This window comes from Gopherus flavomarginatus, chromosome 10, assembly GCF_025201925.1.
Source record: "Gopherus flavomarginatus isolate rGopFla2 chromosome 10, rGopFla2.mat.asm, whole genome shotgun sequence".
Lineage (NCBI taxonomy): Eukaryota > Metazoa > Chordata > Testudines > Testudinidae > Gopherus > Gopherus flavomarginatus.
Genome location: NC_066626.1, coordinates 50432003 through 50450474, shown reverse-complemented (window position 1 = coordinate 50450474; position 18472 = coordinate 50432003). Strand labels below are relative to the sequence as shown.

The 18472-nt window shown below is 40.3% G+C and overlaps 1 protein-coding gene and 1 long non-coding RNA gene across 6 annotated transcripts in view; one reads left to right on the top strand and one right to left on the bottom strand.

Moving 5' to 3' along the window:
• Positions 1-18472, top strand: part of TANC1 (tetratricopeptide repeat, ankyrin repeat and coiled-coil containing 1) — a 197949-nt gene that overhangs the window by 113830 nt on the left and 65647 nt on the right. For 4 of the 5 annotated variants that reach the window (XM_050969154.1, XM_050969155.1, XM_050969157.1 and 1 more), the window contains 2 exons: positions 10382-10642; positions 17129-17254. In XM_050969154.1, coding sequence (XP_050825111.1) covers positions 10382-10642; positions 17129-17254 — 387 coding nt within the window. The remainder of the gene's footprint in view (positions 1-10381; positions 10643-17128; positions 17255-18472) is intronic. The other variant, XM_050969158.1, reaches the window with a different exon arrangement.
• The window catches only part of LOC127058914 (uncharacterized), a 68241-nt gene continuing 67768 nt past the window's right edge, over positions 18000-18472 (bottom strand). Inside the window, exon 6 of the long non-coding RNA XR_007776492.1 lies at positions 18000-18029. This is a non-coding gene — a long non-coding RNA (uncharacterized LOC127058914). The remainder of the gene's footprint in view (positions 18030-18472) is intronic.

The window sequence follows — 18472 nt, the reverse complement described above, 5'->3', positions numbered from 1 at the left end:
GATTAGATGACCTCCTGAGGTCCCTTCCAACCCTGATATTCTATGATTCTATCTGTTAAACTGAATCAGAGAGGTTGTCACTAGCCTAAGGTCATACATCAAGTCATTAACAGAGCTGAGGGTATGACCCAAAGTCTTAGGGTTTGTCCATAATTAAAAGTTTTGCCATCTTAACTATACTGGTGTAGCTAGAGCAGCAAAACAAAAAACAGAACAAAAAAACCCAAACCCCCCATACTGTGCAGGCAGGTTTGTCAATATAAAAATGCTTATAGCAATATACCTAGTTCAGGATATGATGTAAGCTACACCAGTATAAGGCATCTTTATACTGGTGTATCTATTTTGGTTTAAAACCAAAAAACCCACACTTTCCGACTTGATAAAGCTTGACTGGTAAAACAGTTAAGTGTTGACCAAGTCTTGGGTTCTTCTGGTAGACACTCCTTGCCAAACTCTGAAAATTTTTATGGCTTCTGTAAGATAGTGATAAATAACCAGTTGTTAAAAAGTTAGTCATTTTGACTTTAAATTTTCAAATAAATGATTGCACTGCTCACTGAATGCTCAGCATTTTAGATGTATTTTGTTGAAAAAAAATTGATTTTGCCAATTGTTTAAGGCTATGCGCTATATTAATTCACTAATAATTTAAGTGCTATTTAAGTTAATGAGAGTGACATTCTTTTGAGGGCAAAATTTTGCCCTAACAATGGACTTAAAGTACACTAATTTTGTGCCAGCATGAGCTCTTAATGCCACCGCCCCCCCCCCCATATAACAAAAAGTCTAGATCTTAGAAAACCAGACAACTGCTCACTCTGGCAACTGAGATGGGGGTTTCTCCTCTCAACTCACATTTCATGTCTTGGCATAATTTCCTTTTTTTTAAGAGGAGCCTCTTCCAGTTATAACTCATTTCTTTAAAGCAATTGTTTCTTCTTTGAGTTAGGGAACACACCTCAAATGGAAGTTTTGAGACCACTTCCTATAACATTTTAAAGAGATATTATAGAGTTCTATTTAAGTCTCTTATGGATTCCACTATAATTAAAATTTATGCTGTCAAAATTATCTTAAATATACCCTCACCTACATCATTTTTTTTCTGTTTATTGTTGCAGCTTTACAGTTATTTGCTGGAAAAATGGGGTTCTCCTTTCTTGCTTGTAACATACTTTTTGCATTGCAGTGTTCCTACATGCATCTCTGCAATCTAGTAGTAGTCTGTGTGCATACTGTATGTGTGCAGCTTTATTTTTAAATAGTTGAGCACTTACAATACAATATGTGCTCAGTGTTGCGTATAATATAAACGTTAACTCAAACTAGGTTCTTTTTAGTTTGCACCAGTGATGAGAGGTCTTGTTGAATAATTAAATATGGGTTTGGGAGTGGAGTGGAGGGGGAAGAGCAGCGTTAGAATTTAGTAGCAGCATGAAATGATCCAGTTGAAGTGTTGAAAGGGGTATAGGAGGAAATTGGAGCAAACATAGGCAGGGCAGTATTGTATAGTGTCTTGAATTTTGTGTGTGTGGTTCCTGACCCTGAGACCCTCGTAGAAATGATTGTGCTACAGTTCATGATGGATATATTCTACTGAGCTTAATGATTGATTTAAAATATAGCCTTCCATCTCTCACATCTTCTCCCAAATCCATGGAAAACAAATTCCTTAGGAATCCATTTGGAGACTGTTTAAGATCTGTATGGCCCAGACCTGCTCCATAGATGAAGTAGGCAGAAAAATGGGGAGTGTAAATTACTCCTCCAAAAAATTCTTAATCTCCATTACCAGCCTATGCATCTGGAAAGGTATTATTAAGACACCTTTGATACATAAACTTTATTTTGGTTTTGTATAAAAAATGTGTATAGTTGTGCATTCAGATTGGTTGATGGCATTAAATGTACATTTTGAATAGAGTTTAGCAAGTATAGCTTTTGTAACATTTTCAGCACACTTCACCCAACCATGAAAATAGCTTGTTCTTCCATGCTACTTAAGAAGGCTTCCATTGTATTTCCATTCCCACTTGGTTATTCTGGGCCAGCAGGCCCTTTGATGGGAAAGCTTCCCTCTCCTCCCCCTACTGCTGTCTCAAGCTTCTTTTAGTCTTCTAATGCTTTACTGACATCGTCTCTGCTTCCATTGAGTTTGACATAATGGAAGTGGAGGCAGGTTTTCATTTTTAGCAGTGAGCTAAATAGGAGAAAAGCCTGGGCGACTCACCAAAACATAAGCTTTCCTGGAAACAGCCTACCCTTTCAGTATGGAAGGCTTGAGTGGAGCTCTTCCCTGGCTTTATTTTTTAAATCCAAGGGGAATCTTCATTTATAATACAGTATTTCAGAAAGGGCCACGTTGTTCAGACACAAGAAAAAAAATGCAATAACTCTGTCATACAGAAGTATGAAGAGGGATGAGGATTACTGAATGTTTTATAAAAGCCTTAGCTTTGACAGTCCATAATTGTTGTGCCAAATTGGTGGTATTTCTTTAAATAAGGTCCTATTTTAAAATGTCACTTACAAATCCATTTAAATGTAATACTCAAGCCTGGTTTACACCTAAAATGTAGGACAACCTAGCTCAATTTCTCAGGGCTGGGAAGAGTGTCACCCCCTGTGCAATGTAGTTGGGTCAACTTAGTTGTGTTGTCTTAATTACCATCTCTAGAGAAACTGATTTCCCTTATACACAGCATGAGTTATGAACATCATCTAATATTTTTATCTAAAGCAGAACTAATTATTTTTAAATGTGCTGATTTTATAAACATCACTGAAAATAACAATCTTTATAAGCCCTCAAGTGCATGGGTGACTAAGCTAGCAGTTTAGTTTGGTAATCAGCACACCTATACATAATCTTAAGGCTTGTCTGCACAGTGCATTAATGCTCACCAGCGTGTTGTGTGCAGTACTTCCTGACTACATCAGCGTGCACTAGGAAACTTTTACTGTTTGCCAGCAGGGTCCACACGGACAGTGCATGACACATTGGTGTACACTCGAATTTACACCCTAGCTGGTGTGCGCTAACAGACCGTGTAGACAAGCCTTTGAGATCGACCTAAGTGCACTTGCTTTGGTAGTTGCGCAGTCCATGGAGGCTCTGTGAGGCTCCTGGGTTACATAGTCTGAGGAATCACTTCTTTCTTACCTACCATTACCCCCACTCTCTTGGATGTGGAGAAACAGTGCCAGTTTTAGTCTTGCATTGATGCTTACATGATTCCTAATCTCACTTATCCCCTATGGAGGATGGAGAGACTAGGATCTGAAATTGGGAGCAAGGGTGCTCATGCATAGAAAGGGAACAGTGTATTTGCACGGTTTTATGGTGACCTTTGCATTACCATACAAACCTATTTTCTGACTTGGGTGCCCCACTCTACAGACACTATAAATCTCCTTTTTGGGCATACAACCCCAGAAGATCCCAAAAATCGTGAGGTTGCGTGAGAACAAATTCAGACACACACATTTTTGGGCTAACCCTGTTCCTCTTCTCCTTACCCCTTCTTTGTTCTTTTCTAATGATCCTGTCACTCCCTCCCCCTTTTTTTTATCCTCCATCTTTTATTACTTGAGTTAGACTGTTAGTTTTAGAGGAAATCTTTCTCTGAGAAAAATCTTAAGGATTAAAAATGCCTGGGACTACATAACCCTAGTGTGTCTTTAGCTGGTGCCTGAGTTTATAACAGTGTTTCATTTTCTTTCCTGTTTAAGTTTAAAAAAAAATTACCAAACTTTTTTAAATGAAGCAATTATGACTGTTTGCTTTTTCTTCGTTATTTGTTCTAGATGTTTCAATATAGTTTTGAATTCTTAGATTATGTATTAGATGGAAATGCTGTTGAAGTTAGTTGTAAATTTAGAAACGTCATGTGTCTAAAACGTATTGCATGTCCCTGGTTTTCGTCAACTGTTAAATAACACTTGAATAGATATTATGAAACGTAGATGGAATTTCAAATAAAATTTTATTTCACTTTGATTATAAAATATATCCTACTTTGCAGTTATATCAGGCTTTTCATCAAAAGACATATTAGTGTTTTCCCAAATACTAATTTAACAAAATAAGCTTTGTGACACATTTTGAGGCAAGAAAGAAAACAGTGCACAGCACAGCAATACTAGAGAACAAGTTAGGATATGAAGTGAAGAATATCATATCTAGCTAAAAATTTAGGGAGAATCCAGGAAAATGAACTATAATTACTAGAGGTGGAATTTGGCAAAGATGCTGAAGTTTAATACCTCTGTTTTTTCAAGTATTATTATGAGATCCGTAATAACGACTAGTGATCAGGAGTTGACTTTGCTAGCATTGTCCAAATGACAGCCCCTGCAGCAGTACAGTGCACACTAGCACCATACTGGGCACTGATTCATTATTGATTTGACCATTCAGTACAATAGGAGTTACCCTTTTCTCTGTCACCACATCTAGAAACACTAGTATGTTCTTTGGTGCATGGAAGAAGCCTAGTCTGGTTCTACCATGATTTTTTTATGACACCTGATAGGGTCACAACACACGGTGCAGTGGCATAGGAACCAGCAAATAGCTGAAAACAAGAGTTTGAGTGGAAATCTGTTGGAAGAGAAGAAGGGCAGTGAGAATTTAGGAGGGAAGGCTATGACAGCTACAGAGACAGTAGTGATGGTGACCCGAGGAATGGAAGAGACCATGAAGATGACCAGATGTAGAAGCTGTGTGATGTACATTCTGGAGAGGGTACTTGAAAAGTGTGTCATTTATATGAATTGCCCCCTGATTGATCTGGTAGAAGAGAAGATCTGAGGTTTGGAGATACAGCTGAAAATTATGGTTGAGTTTGAAAGGGGATATGAGCAGATGATGGAGGGAAGGAGAGAGGTGACTAAAGGGAAACCTCAAGACTTGAAAATGCATGATGGACCGGAGAATTATAAGGGTACACTGCTGGATGAAGAAAGTGGCCAGTGGAAGGGTGTAACTTCCAGACTAAGAGAGAGGAAAAAACGAAGGAGAAATAGAACTGAGTAACAGGTTCACTGAGTTGGAAAATGAAGGGGAGAGGCAGGCAGAAACCAAAGATAGTTAGGCAAATAAGATGAGAAGAGTAGCGAGTCCTACAAGAAGAGGGAAAGAGGCAATAGAAATAGCCAGAGTTTGGAGCCACAGGAGGATAGAGGATGACTTGCAGAAGATTGCAAGTGAGAACAAAAGACCAGAAGACTTACAACCAGAAAAAACAGAAGGGGGAAGACTGGAGAATCTCACCAACACCAGGAAGAGACAGATCTATGTGATTGGGGATTCCCTACTAAGAAGAACAGACAGAACTGTCACCAGAGCTAATTTGGAGAAGAGAAGTGGTGCTCTCTGTTGGGAGAGATGTGGGATGTGGACCTGAGGCTGAAGAGAATCCTAATGGGAATAGGAAAGAATCCATGGATTGTCCTTCGTGTCGAACAAATGATACTGCTAGGTTCTCATTGAAATGCATCAAGGAAGACTACAGCAGGCTGGGGAAGATGCTTGAAGAAATGAAGGCTTAGTGATCTTCAGTGGGAACCTGTCCCTAAAGGAGGAGACAAATGTAAGACAAATTTATGATGATCAAGAGATGGGTCAGGCAGTGGTGTTATAAGGAGGGTTTTGGGATGTTCAACCACTGGGAGGCATTTATGGATAGAGAATTGTTATCATGGGATGGACTCCAGCTGAGTAGAGAGGAAAATAGACTTCTGGGATGGAGGTTGGTGCAGCTAATTAAAAGAGCTTTTAATGAGGAATTCAGGGAAGGCCATTGGGAGATGCTTATGTAATTTGCATGCCTGACTCTAATATTTAGTGGAAGGAAAATCAAGAAGGAGAGGATACAGCAATGGAGAAAAGAGCAGCAGAAGATCAGAAAATGGACAGTGAGAGGAAAGATACTGTCAGTGGTACTGGCACTAACGGTCAGGGGATACTGGCAGTAAAATGACTGTACATAATTGAGCGAAGAATCTTGGTGAAGCCAAGTAGAAACAACTAAGATGTCATCTGTACACCAATGCAAGGAGCCTGAGTAACAAAATAGAGGAAGTAGAACTACTGGTGCAGGAAGTGAAATTATATATATTATAGGGATAACAAAACATGATGGAGTAGTAGTCATGCCTGGAATGCAGGTATTGAAGGGTATGCACTGTTCAGGAAAGACAGAAATAAAAGGTAAATGTGGTAGAGTAACACTGTATATAAATGATGAGATAGACTGTAAAGAAATTAGAAGTGATGAAATAGATTAAATGGAATCACTTTGGGAAAGAACGGTAACAGATGCTCCACTGGGATAGTGTTTGCGATCTGCGATAGAAGCCTGGGATCTGATTTGGATATGTATGAGACCTCTTTAATATTTTTAATTAAATAAATACTTCTGGAAATAGTGTGATTATGGGATGTAGGTTGGAGGATAAGTGGTACTAATAATAGTAGGGCCCAGATATTCCTGGATGTGAGAGCTGGCACATTTTTTTAATTAGTCACCGAACCAACAAGAGGTGATTGATGCCCCATTAGACTTAGTATTGGTAAATAGCAAAAATCAAATAGAAAAACTGGTTGTAGAGGACAATATTGGCTTGAGTGACCATGAAGTTAATTCAGTTTAAACTAAATGGAAGGATAAAATAAAAATAGGTCTGCAGCTAGGATCCTTGATTTCAAAAGGACAAACTTTGTAAAAATTAATGGAATTAATTATGAAAGTGGACTGAATTGAGGAACTCAAGGATCTGAATGTGTAGGAGGCTTGGAATTACTTTGTCAAAGTTGCAGAAACTATCTGAAGCCTGCATCCCAAGCAACTGGAAAAAATTCATAGGGCAGGGTTGCAGACCAAACTGGATGAACAAATATCTCAAAGAGGTTAAGAGAAAGCAGAAAGTCTGCAAGGACTGGAAGATGGCATGTATCAGCAAGGAAAGCCACTTCTTGGAGGTCAGAAATCATAGGTAAAAAGTGAGAACTGTCAAGCACCAAGCAGAGTTGGACCTTGCAAAGGAAATTACAGTCAACAGTGAAAGGTTCTTTAGCCATATAAATAGAAAACAAGGAAAGAAGAAGTGGGGCAACTAAGCACTGTGGGTGGGGTTGAGATTAAAGTTAATCTAGGTATGGTCCAGCCTGGACCCAGGCCCATCCTGTCCCGTCCCAACCCCAGGCGTGGCCTGGGCCCGGATCTGGCACAGCTAGGGCAACTTTTTCCCACCCCTAACCCAGCCCCGGACAGGACCTGCTGAGGCCAGGGAAGGGGCTCATATCCTGCAGTCCCAGCCTCAGAGCTGTCACAGTGGGCAGAGGCACCTCTTCCCCACCCCCCCCCAGCCCAGGTGCTGCTGCAGGGACAGAGAGCTGTGGGGAGTCCTCTCTCCCCACGTTAGCCCTGGATCATCCTCCTGCACCCCAAACCCCTCATTCCCAGCCCCACCCCAGAGCCCTCACCTCCACCCAGAGCCCCCTCACCCCTGTACCCAGCCCTGAGCCCCGGCCCCACCCCAGAGCCCAGACCCCCACCCGGAGCCCTCACACCTCTGCACCCTAACACTCTGCCCCAGCCCTGAGCCCCTCATCCCTGATACAAGCTGGGGAATGTGTCAGTTGGAAGAGACAGACGAGAAAAACCTTGGTTAGTCACATAGAATCATAGAACTATAGGGTGAAAAGGGACCGCAAGGATCATCTCCTCTAACCCCCTGTCAAGTTGCAGAATTTGTCAGAGGATGATCATGAGTCTCTAATGTGATATGACTGTGCAAAAGGCTAATGTAATCCTAGGACACATCAGGTGAGATATTTCCAATAGAGATAGGGGAAATATTACCATTATGCAAGACACTGGTGAGATCTTATTATTATGTGCAGTTCCGATCTCCCATGTTTAAGAGGAGTCAATTCAAACTGGAGCAAGTGCAGAGAAGAGCGACTAGAATGATCAGAGAAATGGCAAATCTACCTTACGAGAGGGGTGTGGGCTGTGGGAGGGAGTTGGGGTGCAGGAGTGGTCTCCAGACTGGGGTGCAGAGTGTTTGGGTGTGCGAGGGGACATGGGGTCCTGGTTCTGGGAGGGGGCTCAGAGCTGGGGCAGAGGGTTGGGGTGCAGGAGGGAGTATGAGGTGCTGTCTCTGGGAGGGGGCTCAAGGCTGGGGGTTGGGGTATGTTCCCCAGCCGGACAGCACTTACCTCGGGCAGCTCCCGGTTGGCGGTGCAGCGGGCCTGAGGCAGGCTCCCTGCCTGCTCCGGAGCCCCAAGCCTCTCCCAGAAGTGGCCAGCACGCTCTGGTGGTTCGGGGAGACAGGGGGATGTGACTCTTGCATGCTGCTCCTGCCCGCAAGCACTGCCTCTGCATCTCCCATTGTCCGCAGTTCCCTGTTCCTGGCCAATGGGAGCTGCGGAGGTGGTGCTTGAATGCAGGAGCAGTGCACAGTGACAGACTTTTAAGAGCTGGAGATCTCAATCAACTGCTTGGTGACCACTGGTCTATGGTATACTTTCGTGCCATAAAAGTCTATTTTGTATATGAAATTATTTGTTGTTGCTTTCCTGTTTTGCATTAAAAAACAGCACAAGATTATATTTGGTCCTTGGTGTTAACTGCATTCTGTACAGATTGAAATGTTTCTGAAATTGGAGAGCCAGTAATATCGGGGTGTTTTTAATCTAAATTTCATTTACAGATACATCAACATTTTTTGCACCAGGATTTTTAAAAGATGATAGGGAAATATTCCTTCAGATATCTTGAGTTGAGATCCTTCATTGTTACTTCATAATAAGCATATTGAAACAGCAGCTGTTTTTTTCATACTTGTAGTGGATTGTCAGGCTGCTTGTTTACTGAACAAAAACTGATTAGAAAAGGAAGTGGGTGGTGCAGTTTGCTATTGTATGTTTGTAGGCAGCGAAGTTATAATCTGTGGAATTGTTACAAAGCTAGCCATGGGAAAGATATTCCAAACTTTAAAGTTTGGAATATATCAAAACCACTGTATTAAACACTTCCTCTTCTGTGAATGGGGGCAGATTATATTATTACTGTATGGACTTTTTGTTTTTGTTATTGTCACTCATTCTGTAATTTCTGATGAGCAGAGGGGCCTTAGGATAGGATAGATCGGGGTGGGAAAACTATGGACCGGGGGTCGCATCTGCCCCTTCAGATGTTTTAATCTGGCCCTCAAGCGCCTGCCAGGGAGTGGGGTCCAGGGCTTGCCCCACTCCACATGTGCTGTGACTCCATGTGGCTCCCGGAAACAGTAGCATGTCTCCCCTCCAGGAGCTAGAGCATTATTATTTTGAATTTCCTCTAACTCTAACAATAAGGATTGTCCTTTTTCACTTTATGATTTCACACGTATTTCAGTATGACATATTCTGTGTTGTTAGCCTGTGAAAGAGCTATGCTAAATCCCCAGCATGCTGTTTATATGTGCTTTGCTATAGATTGCAGCGTGCCTAGGAAAGTTGTGTATATACATAAATTCACACAGTATTCACAAAAACTTATTATTTTGCAAACAAACTTATTGAAACAGCTTGTACGGAGGAGGAACTGTCTGAATATTCTGGCACACTTAGCTAGGTCAGCATTTTAGCTTCCAAGCTTGGATCGACAGAAAGCAGGTCAAGAATGTGTCCTGTCCTAAAGTTTCACTGTTATTCAGAAAGTACAGAATGGTGACTTTGGTAGAACTGTCCCAGCCTGCTCTGGAGTTGAATTTACCCTTTTGTAAAAAGTATATTTTTGGAAAAGTGACTTATCAAGAATATATTTAAATTCTTGATTCTTATTTTAAAAATGCTTTCTTGATTTATGTTCTTCCATTAGATTTTATTAGTTGGTCAAAAATTTCTTGTTTATAAAAATACTTATAGTAGTTTGTTATATTATTAAATTTAATATTCAAAGGAACTGGATAAATTATCTCCCACAAATTACGTGGATTTACAGTAGCTTCCAAACTGCCTTTTCATTATCTGTTTTATCAGACTTTGTTTTCCTGTAGTCATAGAGTTTAAGGCCAGAAGAGACCACCAGATCATCTAGTCTGACTTCCTGTGTCTCACAGGCCGTCAACACCATTCAGCACTGCACTCTAAACCCAGCAACCAAAATTAGACCAAAGTATTACAGCCCCCCATAAGAGGGATTGAGCAATTTGTTTTCATTGACAAGGAGCATTCTTCTAATTTAACAGAATACATTGTGTGGAATTTACTTGGATGTTACCTGTGTAAACTAAAATGCCATTTGAATAGTAAATGTATCATGCCACTGAAGTGCCACTGTAGTACTTCGTCCTCCCTAAGTTTTTAGGATTTTTGTTTCTTCAGCAACCATAACAAGTTCATCTGAAAATGATGATCGCAGCGGATCCAGTTTGGAATGGAGTAAGGATGGGAGTCTCAGGGCTGGTGTACATCAAGGAATTATTCACGATCGAAGGGCAGATAATTGTTCACCGGTTGCAGAAGAGGAGACAGTTGGGTCTGCAGAGAGTTTGTCTAAAGAGGAAGTGTGTACTGGAGATGGGCCTGTTCCCTATACACCAAATTCTAGCTCTTTAATAATGCCTCGTCCCAACTCTGTGGCAGGTAAGGAAGCACTGAACTAGAGGAGGAAGAATTTTTTTGTGATCTAATTATACAAAATGAGGTTTTGTATTCAAATTACAACATTGATAGTAAGATATTTCTTTGTAGGAAAAAGGCATTAACTGCAGTGAATTGAATACATGCTTATTACTTTAAATTGTTTTCAAGTCTGTACATCGATGTTATTGTTGAGACACTTACATTATATAGTGTCATCCATAGGAATATGTTTTTCTTATACTCTGTGGGGTTTTTAATTTGAATATGTGCTCATTTACTGGGTTTTCTAAACGTAGCATTACTATTTTAAATTGTTTCTGATGATGGAGGCTTACTTCAGTGTTGTTTTTTTACTACTTCCGTCTGTTAGCAATGCACAGTCAATACAGCTCTGGAAGAGGTGAGGTAGATTAAGTTATGGTTCGAGCATTGTTGATAGAATTAACTAAATTCCAGTTGCAGTGCCATATTTTCCCCTCACTTATACCTGTGCAAGCCCATTGACAACTTAGTGTGATACAAACTTTCCAGAAGTGGCAAGTGAAACAAATATTATGACAGTAAACTCAATTAAAACAAATGAAAACTAAAGTTTATAAAATCCAGAAAATGTGGACTCAAGGAGCCCCCCCTACATAACCAGGCTTTGACAGGAATTAATGATTTCTGGAGGGGAAAAATATTGTGCTTGACTTGGGGCTGAATATAGTCAGCATTCCACAGTAAAATAGAAAAGGGAGCTGTAATTTGAGATGTGAAATAAAAATTGCTGACTGGTATTAGGGTGTCATAGTTTAAAGTTTTAATTCTGATGTTTTCTGAGCCTTTTTCTGTAGGGAAACATTTTTTGTGGTGAGGGGGAAGTTACTTCTGTTACCACTGGGATTTCCAGTTGCAGTGCTCTGATGCAGAATATATTAGTGGTGCTGGTGTGAGCTTAAAGGTACAACATACAACAGGCCCACCACTCTATTGCTCAGTAATTTACAGTGATAAGAGTATCATGTTTTGCTGTGTTTTTAAATTTGAAGCAGCAAATAAGTGGGGCCCTACTGGAAAAACACTGGGATACATTCTTCAATTGATTTTTAAAGGAAGTGTAATGTGGCCCTATTCCAGAAAGGATGTTCAACAAACTGCAGTAAGTTGGAACTGACATTGAAAAATACACTAGTATACGGTATAGTGAACCTTATCAAGAACTCGGGATTTGTCAGCAAGGTACTGGATGGGAGTTTTTTTTTTGTCTTTTAGGATTATATTTTGCTTATTTATTATAACTAGATTGAATGATTCAGTTGTATTGAGAAATTCAGTAACTCATTTGAAGCCCACAGAAAGCGCAGTCTTGATGTGTATAATCTGACTGAGCATTTAAAATGTCTTGAAAATCATTAGTACATTAATTTTAAACAGTGAAAGCACCACTGTTAAGTGAAGGATTACATTACTTCTGAATGTTATATTGTGCAGGGTCTTTCTGTTAAAGTCTATGGAGAGAGAGAGTTAAGATTTTCCAGTAGACTGCTGTGATTACAGAGCATAACTTTCCAGTTTTCTGCTATACTTGCTCATTAGCTTCATCCTATTCACTCAGTTAGACTTCCTGTGGAATGAAAATTTTAGTCTTAGACTGTGCAGTGGCAAAGAATCCTAATAAATTTGCATGAATTTTCCATTATCCAAAGATGAGTGAAAAAAGGCAGACTGATGCAGCAGACTCTTTTGATACTGGACCCAATACCGAAAACTGCACCGAGTGAGGAAGTGTCGAACTGCCATCAGCACCAAGGTGTCCATTGGTACCAAGAAAAGCCCCAGCACCATGGGAACCATACCCATCAGCATCATCTGTAGAGGAGATATACTCCTCGTCACCATCCTTGGGGCATAGCAGCACATCACCAGCATCCCAAGCCTCGAGGAAACATTCCCCTCTTTTAGAAAAAGAAGATATCCCTCTCCCATAGCATTATTGGCAAGACCACAGAATACCAGAAGGAGTGGGATCCACAAGCACAAACCTATCAGTGTCCAGTGTTTTCCCCCTAAAAACACCCTCTCCTTATCATTGGACAAGGCAATTGCCTCAGCACCAATCCTGACTCTGGATGATTTCAGGGTGTTCCAAGAGTTCCTGCAGTGGATTGCCGACACACTGGAAATTGAGACTGTTCAGATAACGCAAAACTCACGAATGATTGGAAGTTCTTTGGTCTGTGAATCTTGCCAGAGCTCCTCTCCCTATCAGTGAGGGATTACGAGTTCCAGCCAGAGTTTTGTGGCCACATACCACCACGGGTGAAATGTATTGAGGAGAGGTCAGATGCCACCTTCCAGGTTCAAATACATTTACTTGCACTCCAGCTCCAGATCTCTAGTAATCTCGGCCATCCAAGAGAAGTCACACTCTGACAAGAATGCACCAAAGGAGGAAGATCCAAAATGACAGTTTGGGAGAGTCTTACTGCTCTGCCTGTCTCCTGCTGTGAGTCGCTAACTGCCAAGCTCTGCTAGCCAAATATGATTTTCTACATGGGACAGAGTGATGCCATTTGTCGTCAAGCTGCCTTATGAGACTGGAGAAGACCCTGAGGACATTGTAAAAGGAGGACACTAGTGGCAAAGATGTGCCTACAATGGATACAGCTGATACTGTGGCTAGGTCCATGGCCACCACTGGCTCTTGGCTTGGGCATTTCTCGCCAAGTGCAAGCCACAATCAAAGGTTTGCCATTTGAGGGATCAAAGCTATTTACTAAGAAAACAGAAAGTGCCTTCCACTGTCAAGAACTTTAAGATCTCTATTGTAATGCAAAATGTATTGCCCTCAACAACATCAGCAGAGACAGCAGACACCTTCATACCACAGGCAGCTGGACTGTCAATCAAAAAAGGAGATGCGGTATGATAGAGGATGTCAATCCTCTTCAACTCCAGCCATGTGTACAGTTCTATCCACACAGCAGCAAATTTGATAGCTAAGTCAATAGCTGTATCAAAATCAGTCATATGAGCACCTGTAGTAGAAGCTGTCTTGCCTCATTCCTCCAGACATGGTCGGCCATCTCCACTGACAAATTCTCACTAAATCTCTCTTCCCTTCCACATCCCTCTTGAGGGACTCTTATGACAGAAGAAGAGTTTACCAATATTGGGTTCTGCCGTTTGGACTCTCCACAGCACTGAGAATATTCACTGCTAACCTTTAAACTCCTACCCACCTCCATCAGAGTCACCTACTGTGGAATACCCATGAGAAGAAGAAGAAAGGAGGGTTACCTGTTCCGTAACTGGCATTCTTTGAGATGTGTTGCTCAGGTGTTTTCCACATCCTGCCCTCCTTCCCCTCTGTCGGAGTTGTCTGGCAAGAAGGATCCGAGGGTGGGGGGAGTGCGCAGCTCCCCTTATAGCGTGACATCTCGAAGAATGCCAGTTACGGAACAGGTAACTGTCCTTTCTGAAACAGTCAGGACTGGCACCTGGTGCAATACCAGCATACCATCCACCAGTTCAGTCATGTTCTGTTTTCTCTTCTCTCACAATGTTGAGATGCACAAGGAACCTCATCGGCCTGATTCTGAAATGTGCCAGTTTCAGAAATTTGTAAGGCAGCCATGTGGAGTAGAGCAGCCACCCTTCATTAACGCTACGGACTTGACCTGGCAGACAGGACAGATACAAAGTTTGGAGGAGCAGTACATACCCATCATCCAGACTGATTGCCAGTCACAAACAGTGGAATCCACATTGAAACCTACTCAGAGAAGAAAATAAGGTTATTTACCCTGCCGTGTTTGTAGTTCTTTGAGATGTGATAGTTGTTGCATATCCCACAACCTGCTCTCCATTCCTATTTTTGCAGTCCTTAGCTGCCCAAGCTTTGAATTGCAAGAGAACTGAAGAAGGGTCTGCCCTTCGTGCCAGAGCATGAGGAGCCTCAGGGTGCATGGGCAGGCCTGATGGATGTTGCTAGCAGAAAGAAGCTAGTCTTGTGCCCATGAGGTACATGTGTACTTACAGTGGAATCCTCACAGATTACATCATCTCAAAGAACCGCAGTTACTGTAGGGAAGTAAATGTATTATTTCACTGTACATATGAAGCACAGCATTGTAAAAGTTGCTTTACCTGGGAATAGCCTGATGACTTGGATCTTTGTAATGCTAAAAACCCTACTTCTTTTTGTTAACTTGGGTTTATTAATGCAACACTGGACTAAATTGGTTGATGTTGTTACTGACAATGCACTAGGCACTGTCCGCATGTACAGCAAGGCACAGTCTCTGCTCCAGAAATACTCTAATGAAGGCCACCATGTTATGAGTGTGTAATTAAGATGGCGTACCTATGACACCTCTGAAAAAATTTTCCATATAAAACCACAGCTTCAGCACGGTGTCTGTCGATACACATGTGGAAGAAAAATGCTTTGATTTTTAAACAGCACTATTATAAAAATGTTACCTTATTACAATTTTTAGATGTGCTAATCCATAATGTAGTACATTAGTAAGCTGCATTTACGACACCGGAATAAGAGTCTAAATTTTTTGTACTAATATTAAATGATAAAATGACAGGAATAATATTTCACAGGTCAGTTGGTAAGCAAACCAAACATAATTCTAAATATATGGGCACCAAGGAACCAGAAAATATATGCTATTCATTTATATTGTCAGTTGTTGCTTTAGTAATATGGTAAATATGCTATACTGGTATAAGTTTGGTTGGCTGGATATGGAGGATCTGGCCCTATGTTTTTCAGTCTTTAGTGAGATGTGGAATAAGACTGCTGTCCACGTGTGAAAATTATCATCTGTGCAGATATATGGTTCCTATTTATTTATAATAATTTGCAGTTTTATCTAGATTGAGAAACACTTGTCCTTGTAAACAACTGATTTTCGGGGCATGGAAGGAATGAGTGTGAAGAACCAGGCTTTGTACAGGGTCAGCTTACAAGGGTCTGTGAAATCCTTCCCTGCCCCAACTGCAGAGCAGCTATTACTGCAGCAGCTCCCACTTTCTCCTTCATAGAGGGAATGGCTGGCAAGTTTGCATAGCTGTTGATTCACTGTTCCCGGCCTACTTTGCTTCTGTTACTCAGGGCTACACAAACCTTAGCTGAGCTCCTTTATATCCTTATGCTCCTGGTAGCAGAACTACACCAGTCTGGCTGTGTACAGGGCCCAGCACTACTCTCTTGTGAGGAAGTGCAAGAGGGGAAAAGAGTGCAGGATCTACAAATGTGAGATGTTGCTTTTAAAGACTCTGCTAAGAGATTTAGGCTCAGAATGTGCCCCCCTCTAATATAACTGTGTGGTAAGTCCTCTGGGTCTTTAACAATTTTTTTTCTTATTTCTGTCCCTCTTCATAAAATGTTTAAGGGAAAAACTAAGCATCATTTTGCTGGACCGAGGATCAATTGCATATATGAGCTCTCTACAGATATTGCAAGCAGCAGTTTACCAATGTACCTGTTCCTAAAGCTCTACTGACATTATTGATAGTGGTCTCAAACAGCAAAGTAAAGAAAAAGCCATATTAATATTGGTTTTCTTTGAAACACAAGGGGGAGAAAGGAGAAATGAATGCCTGCCAAATGGAAAAAGACCTAAATGGTGGTAGGGAAAGAAATGTAATCTTCCACTTTAGTACCTTTGATCCCAGAGCATAATACAGTATGTTTATATTACTTTTCTCAGTCCTAGAAAGAATTGGTAGAGTGCCAATACGTTGTGAAACTATCGATACATTTTAATCCCATTAATACAGAGTGTGATCAATTGCTGTTGCAGAAGATTTCTTTTCCAATCAAAACTTGTATAGTTAAGAAAGCTCTGCAAAGGAATATGAAGAGTCAGACAGTTAATGGGGTGATTGTTAATGTTCTGGATGCTGTGAAATAGTTCTCACAATGTCTGCTTGTCTAATTGCAAGATTTGGATTGCCAGCAGCTATGAATGAAATCACTGGGGCAGAAGATTTATCTAGCTACCTTGCTGTGTTTCTGCTTGGAAGTATTGAAGCTTTACTAAATAATTTTTGATTGTCCAGGCTTGTCATAAAAATTCAGTGTAAAGCTTCTCTCTCTCCTCCCCCTCCCCCCCCCCCCCCGTTAGCGTCTCACTAGGAATTTTAACAATTGTTTTAAATTCTGGTAATGTTTCATATTAAAAATATAAAATAAAAGCATATCTAATGAAAATGACTTTTTTTTGTAACTGGACAGTTCATGGTATTGGTATGTTATCTAAAATCTTTTTGCTATCAAAGACTTATATTTACAGAGGAAAATGGCTGTGCTCATCAAAAATGTTACCTAGAATTTGAGGGTATAACTGCAGGAAAATTAATCTATGAATTCCATGTTGAAAGCATAAATATAATCATTATTAATAATTCATGTTGATATATAGTTTAGTTTTGTGTAATTATTTATTCAAATGAAAAAATAAACTTCAGTTCTTAATATCCTAGCAACAAGTTCAACCAAGTTAGAAGACTTGAGCTATTTGGACGGACAAAGGAATACTCCATTACGCACCTCAATTCGCTTGCCTTGGCATAACACTGCAGGAGGAAGAGTACAACAAGAAATTAAAGGTATTTATACATTTGTGATTATCTTAGAATAGATACACAGTAGTAGTTTTTGTAATATGGTAAAGCTGCAAAAGCCTTCGCAAAAGGATTTTTAAGTGTAATCCTATGTAAGCCCAGATGCTGGGGCTCCTCATTTGTTCAGCTGAAGCCAGAGGGTCTCCATGCAAGCATTCAGTTCCGCACTTGTAGATTCTATTACAGGTTTTGGGACAACATTATTGATCATAAAAAAATGCTTGCTCACACTTCTTTCAGTGTGGCTTATATCAGAAATGGAATGATTTATTTTAAAAAAAACCCTATATTTATATAATTCAGTAAAACCTGGATTATCTGAACCTCACATATCCATAACTGAATCATGTGCCTCCAATGTTTATATTGAAGATTCCTTTGATCAGCTAAGTGAGACTTCAGATAAACTTGTTCAGAATCCTCCATGGCATTCAAATAATCATGATGGTACTGTATTTTAAAAAACAGATTTATATGTAATCTCAAGGATATCCCTCCACCTGAATCTTGTTTATGGAAGAAAAGTAATTAATTCATTAAGGATTGGTGTAGTGGTACATAAATAATCCAGTATGGGATGCCCTTTGCAAATATAGTGGCATTTTTTTCCTTGCGGATTGTGTGCAATTTTATTTTCTCATCTTAACTTTACCTTGACCACTTGCTGCTTTTGTTCAGATTACCATTACAAATAGAAAAATGTAAGCAATCAAACCTCCATATTGTTGCTCTTCATTCATATTCAGTTTATCTTTGTGAGCTAATTGTTGAAAAAACAGTTATGAAACAAAACTTTTCTTGAGAAATCATTTAATAATTGTATGATTTTAACAAAAAATGTATGCATGATTAAAGTAATCCTTCCAATCAAAACCAGATTCATTAGCTCTATAGCTCTTGCATTATCTGTTTGAGAATACAAATGAGAACAAGAAGATATATGCTAGATTTTTCACAGGTGCTGAGCACCTGCTACTCCTGTTGACTTTAAAAGGACTGTATGAACTCATCATCTGCTGACAATCAGTTCAGTAATGTCTCATTTACATGGTTGACTGATTTTGGAAGTCAAATCAAACTTTTTCATGCTTCTCAGTGTTTCTTTACATTTCTCTGTACATGTAGTTGCTGCTTCTAAGGACCTAACATGTGAAGTGCTTAGCACCCACAACTCCCTCTGACTCAAAATATTTCACAGGGCCA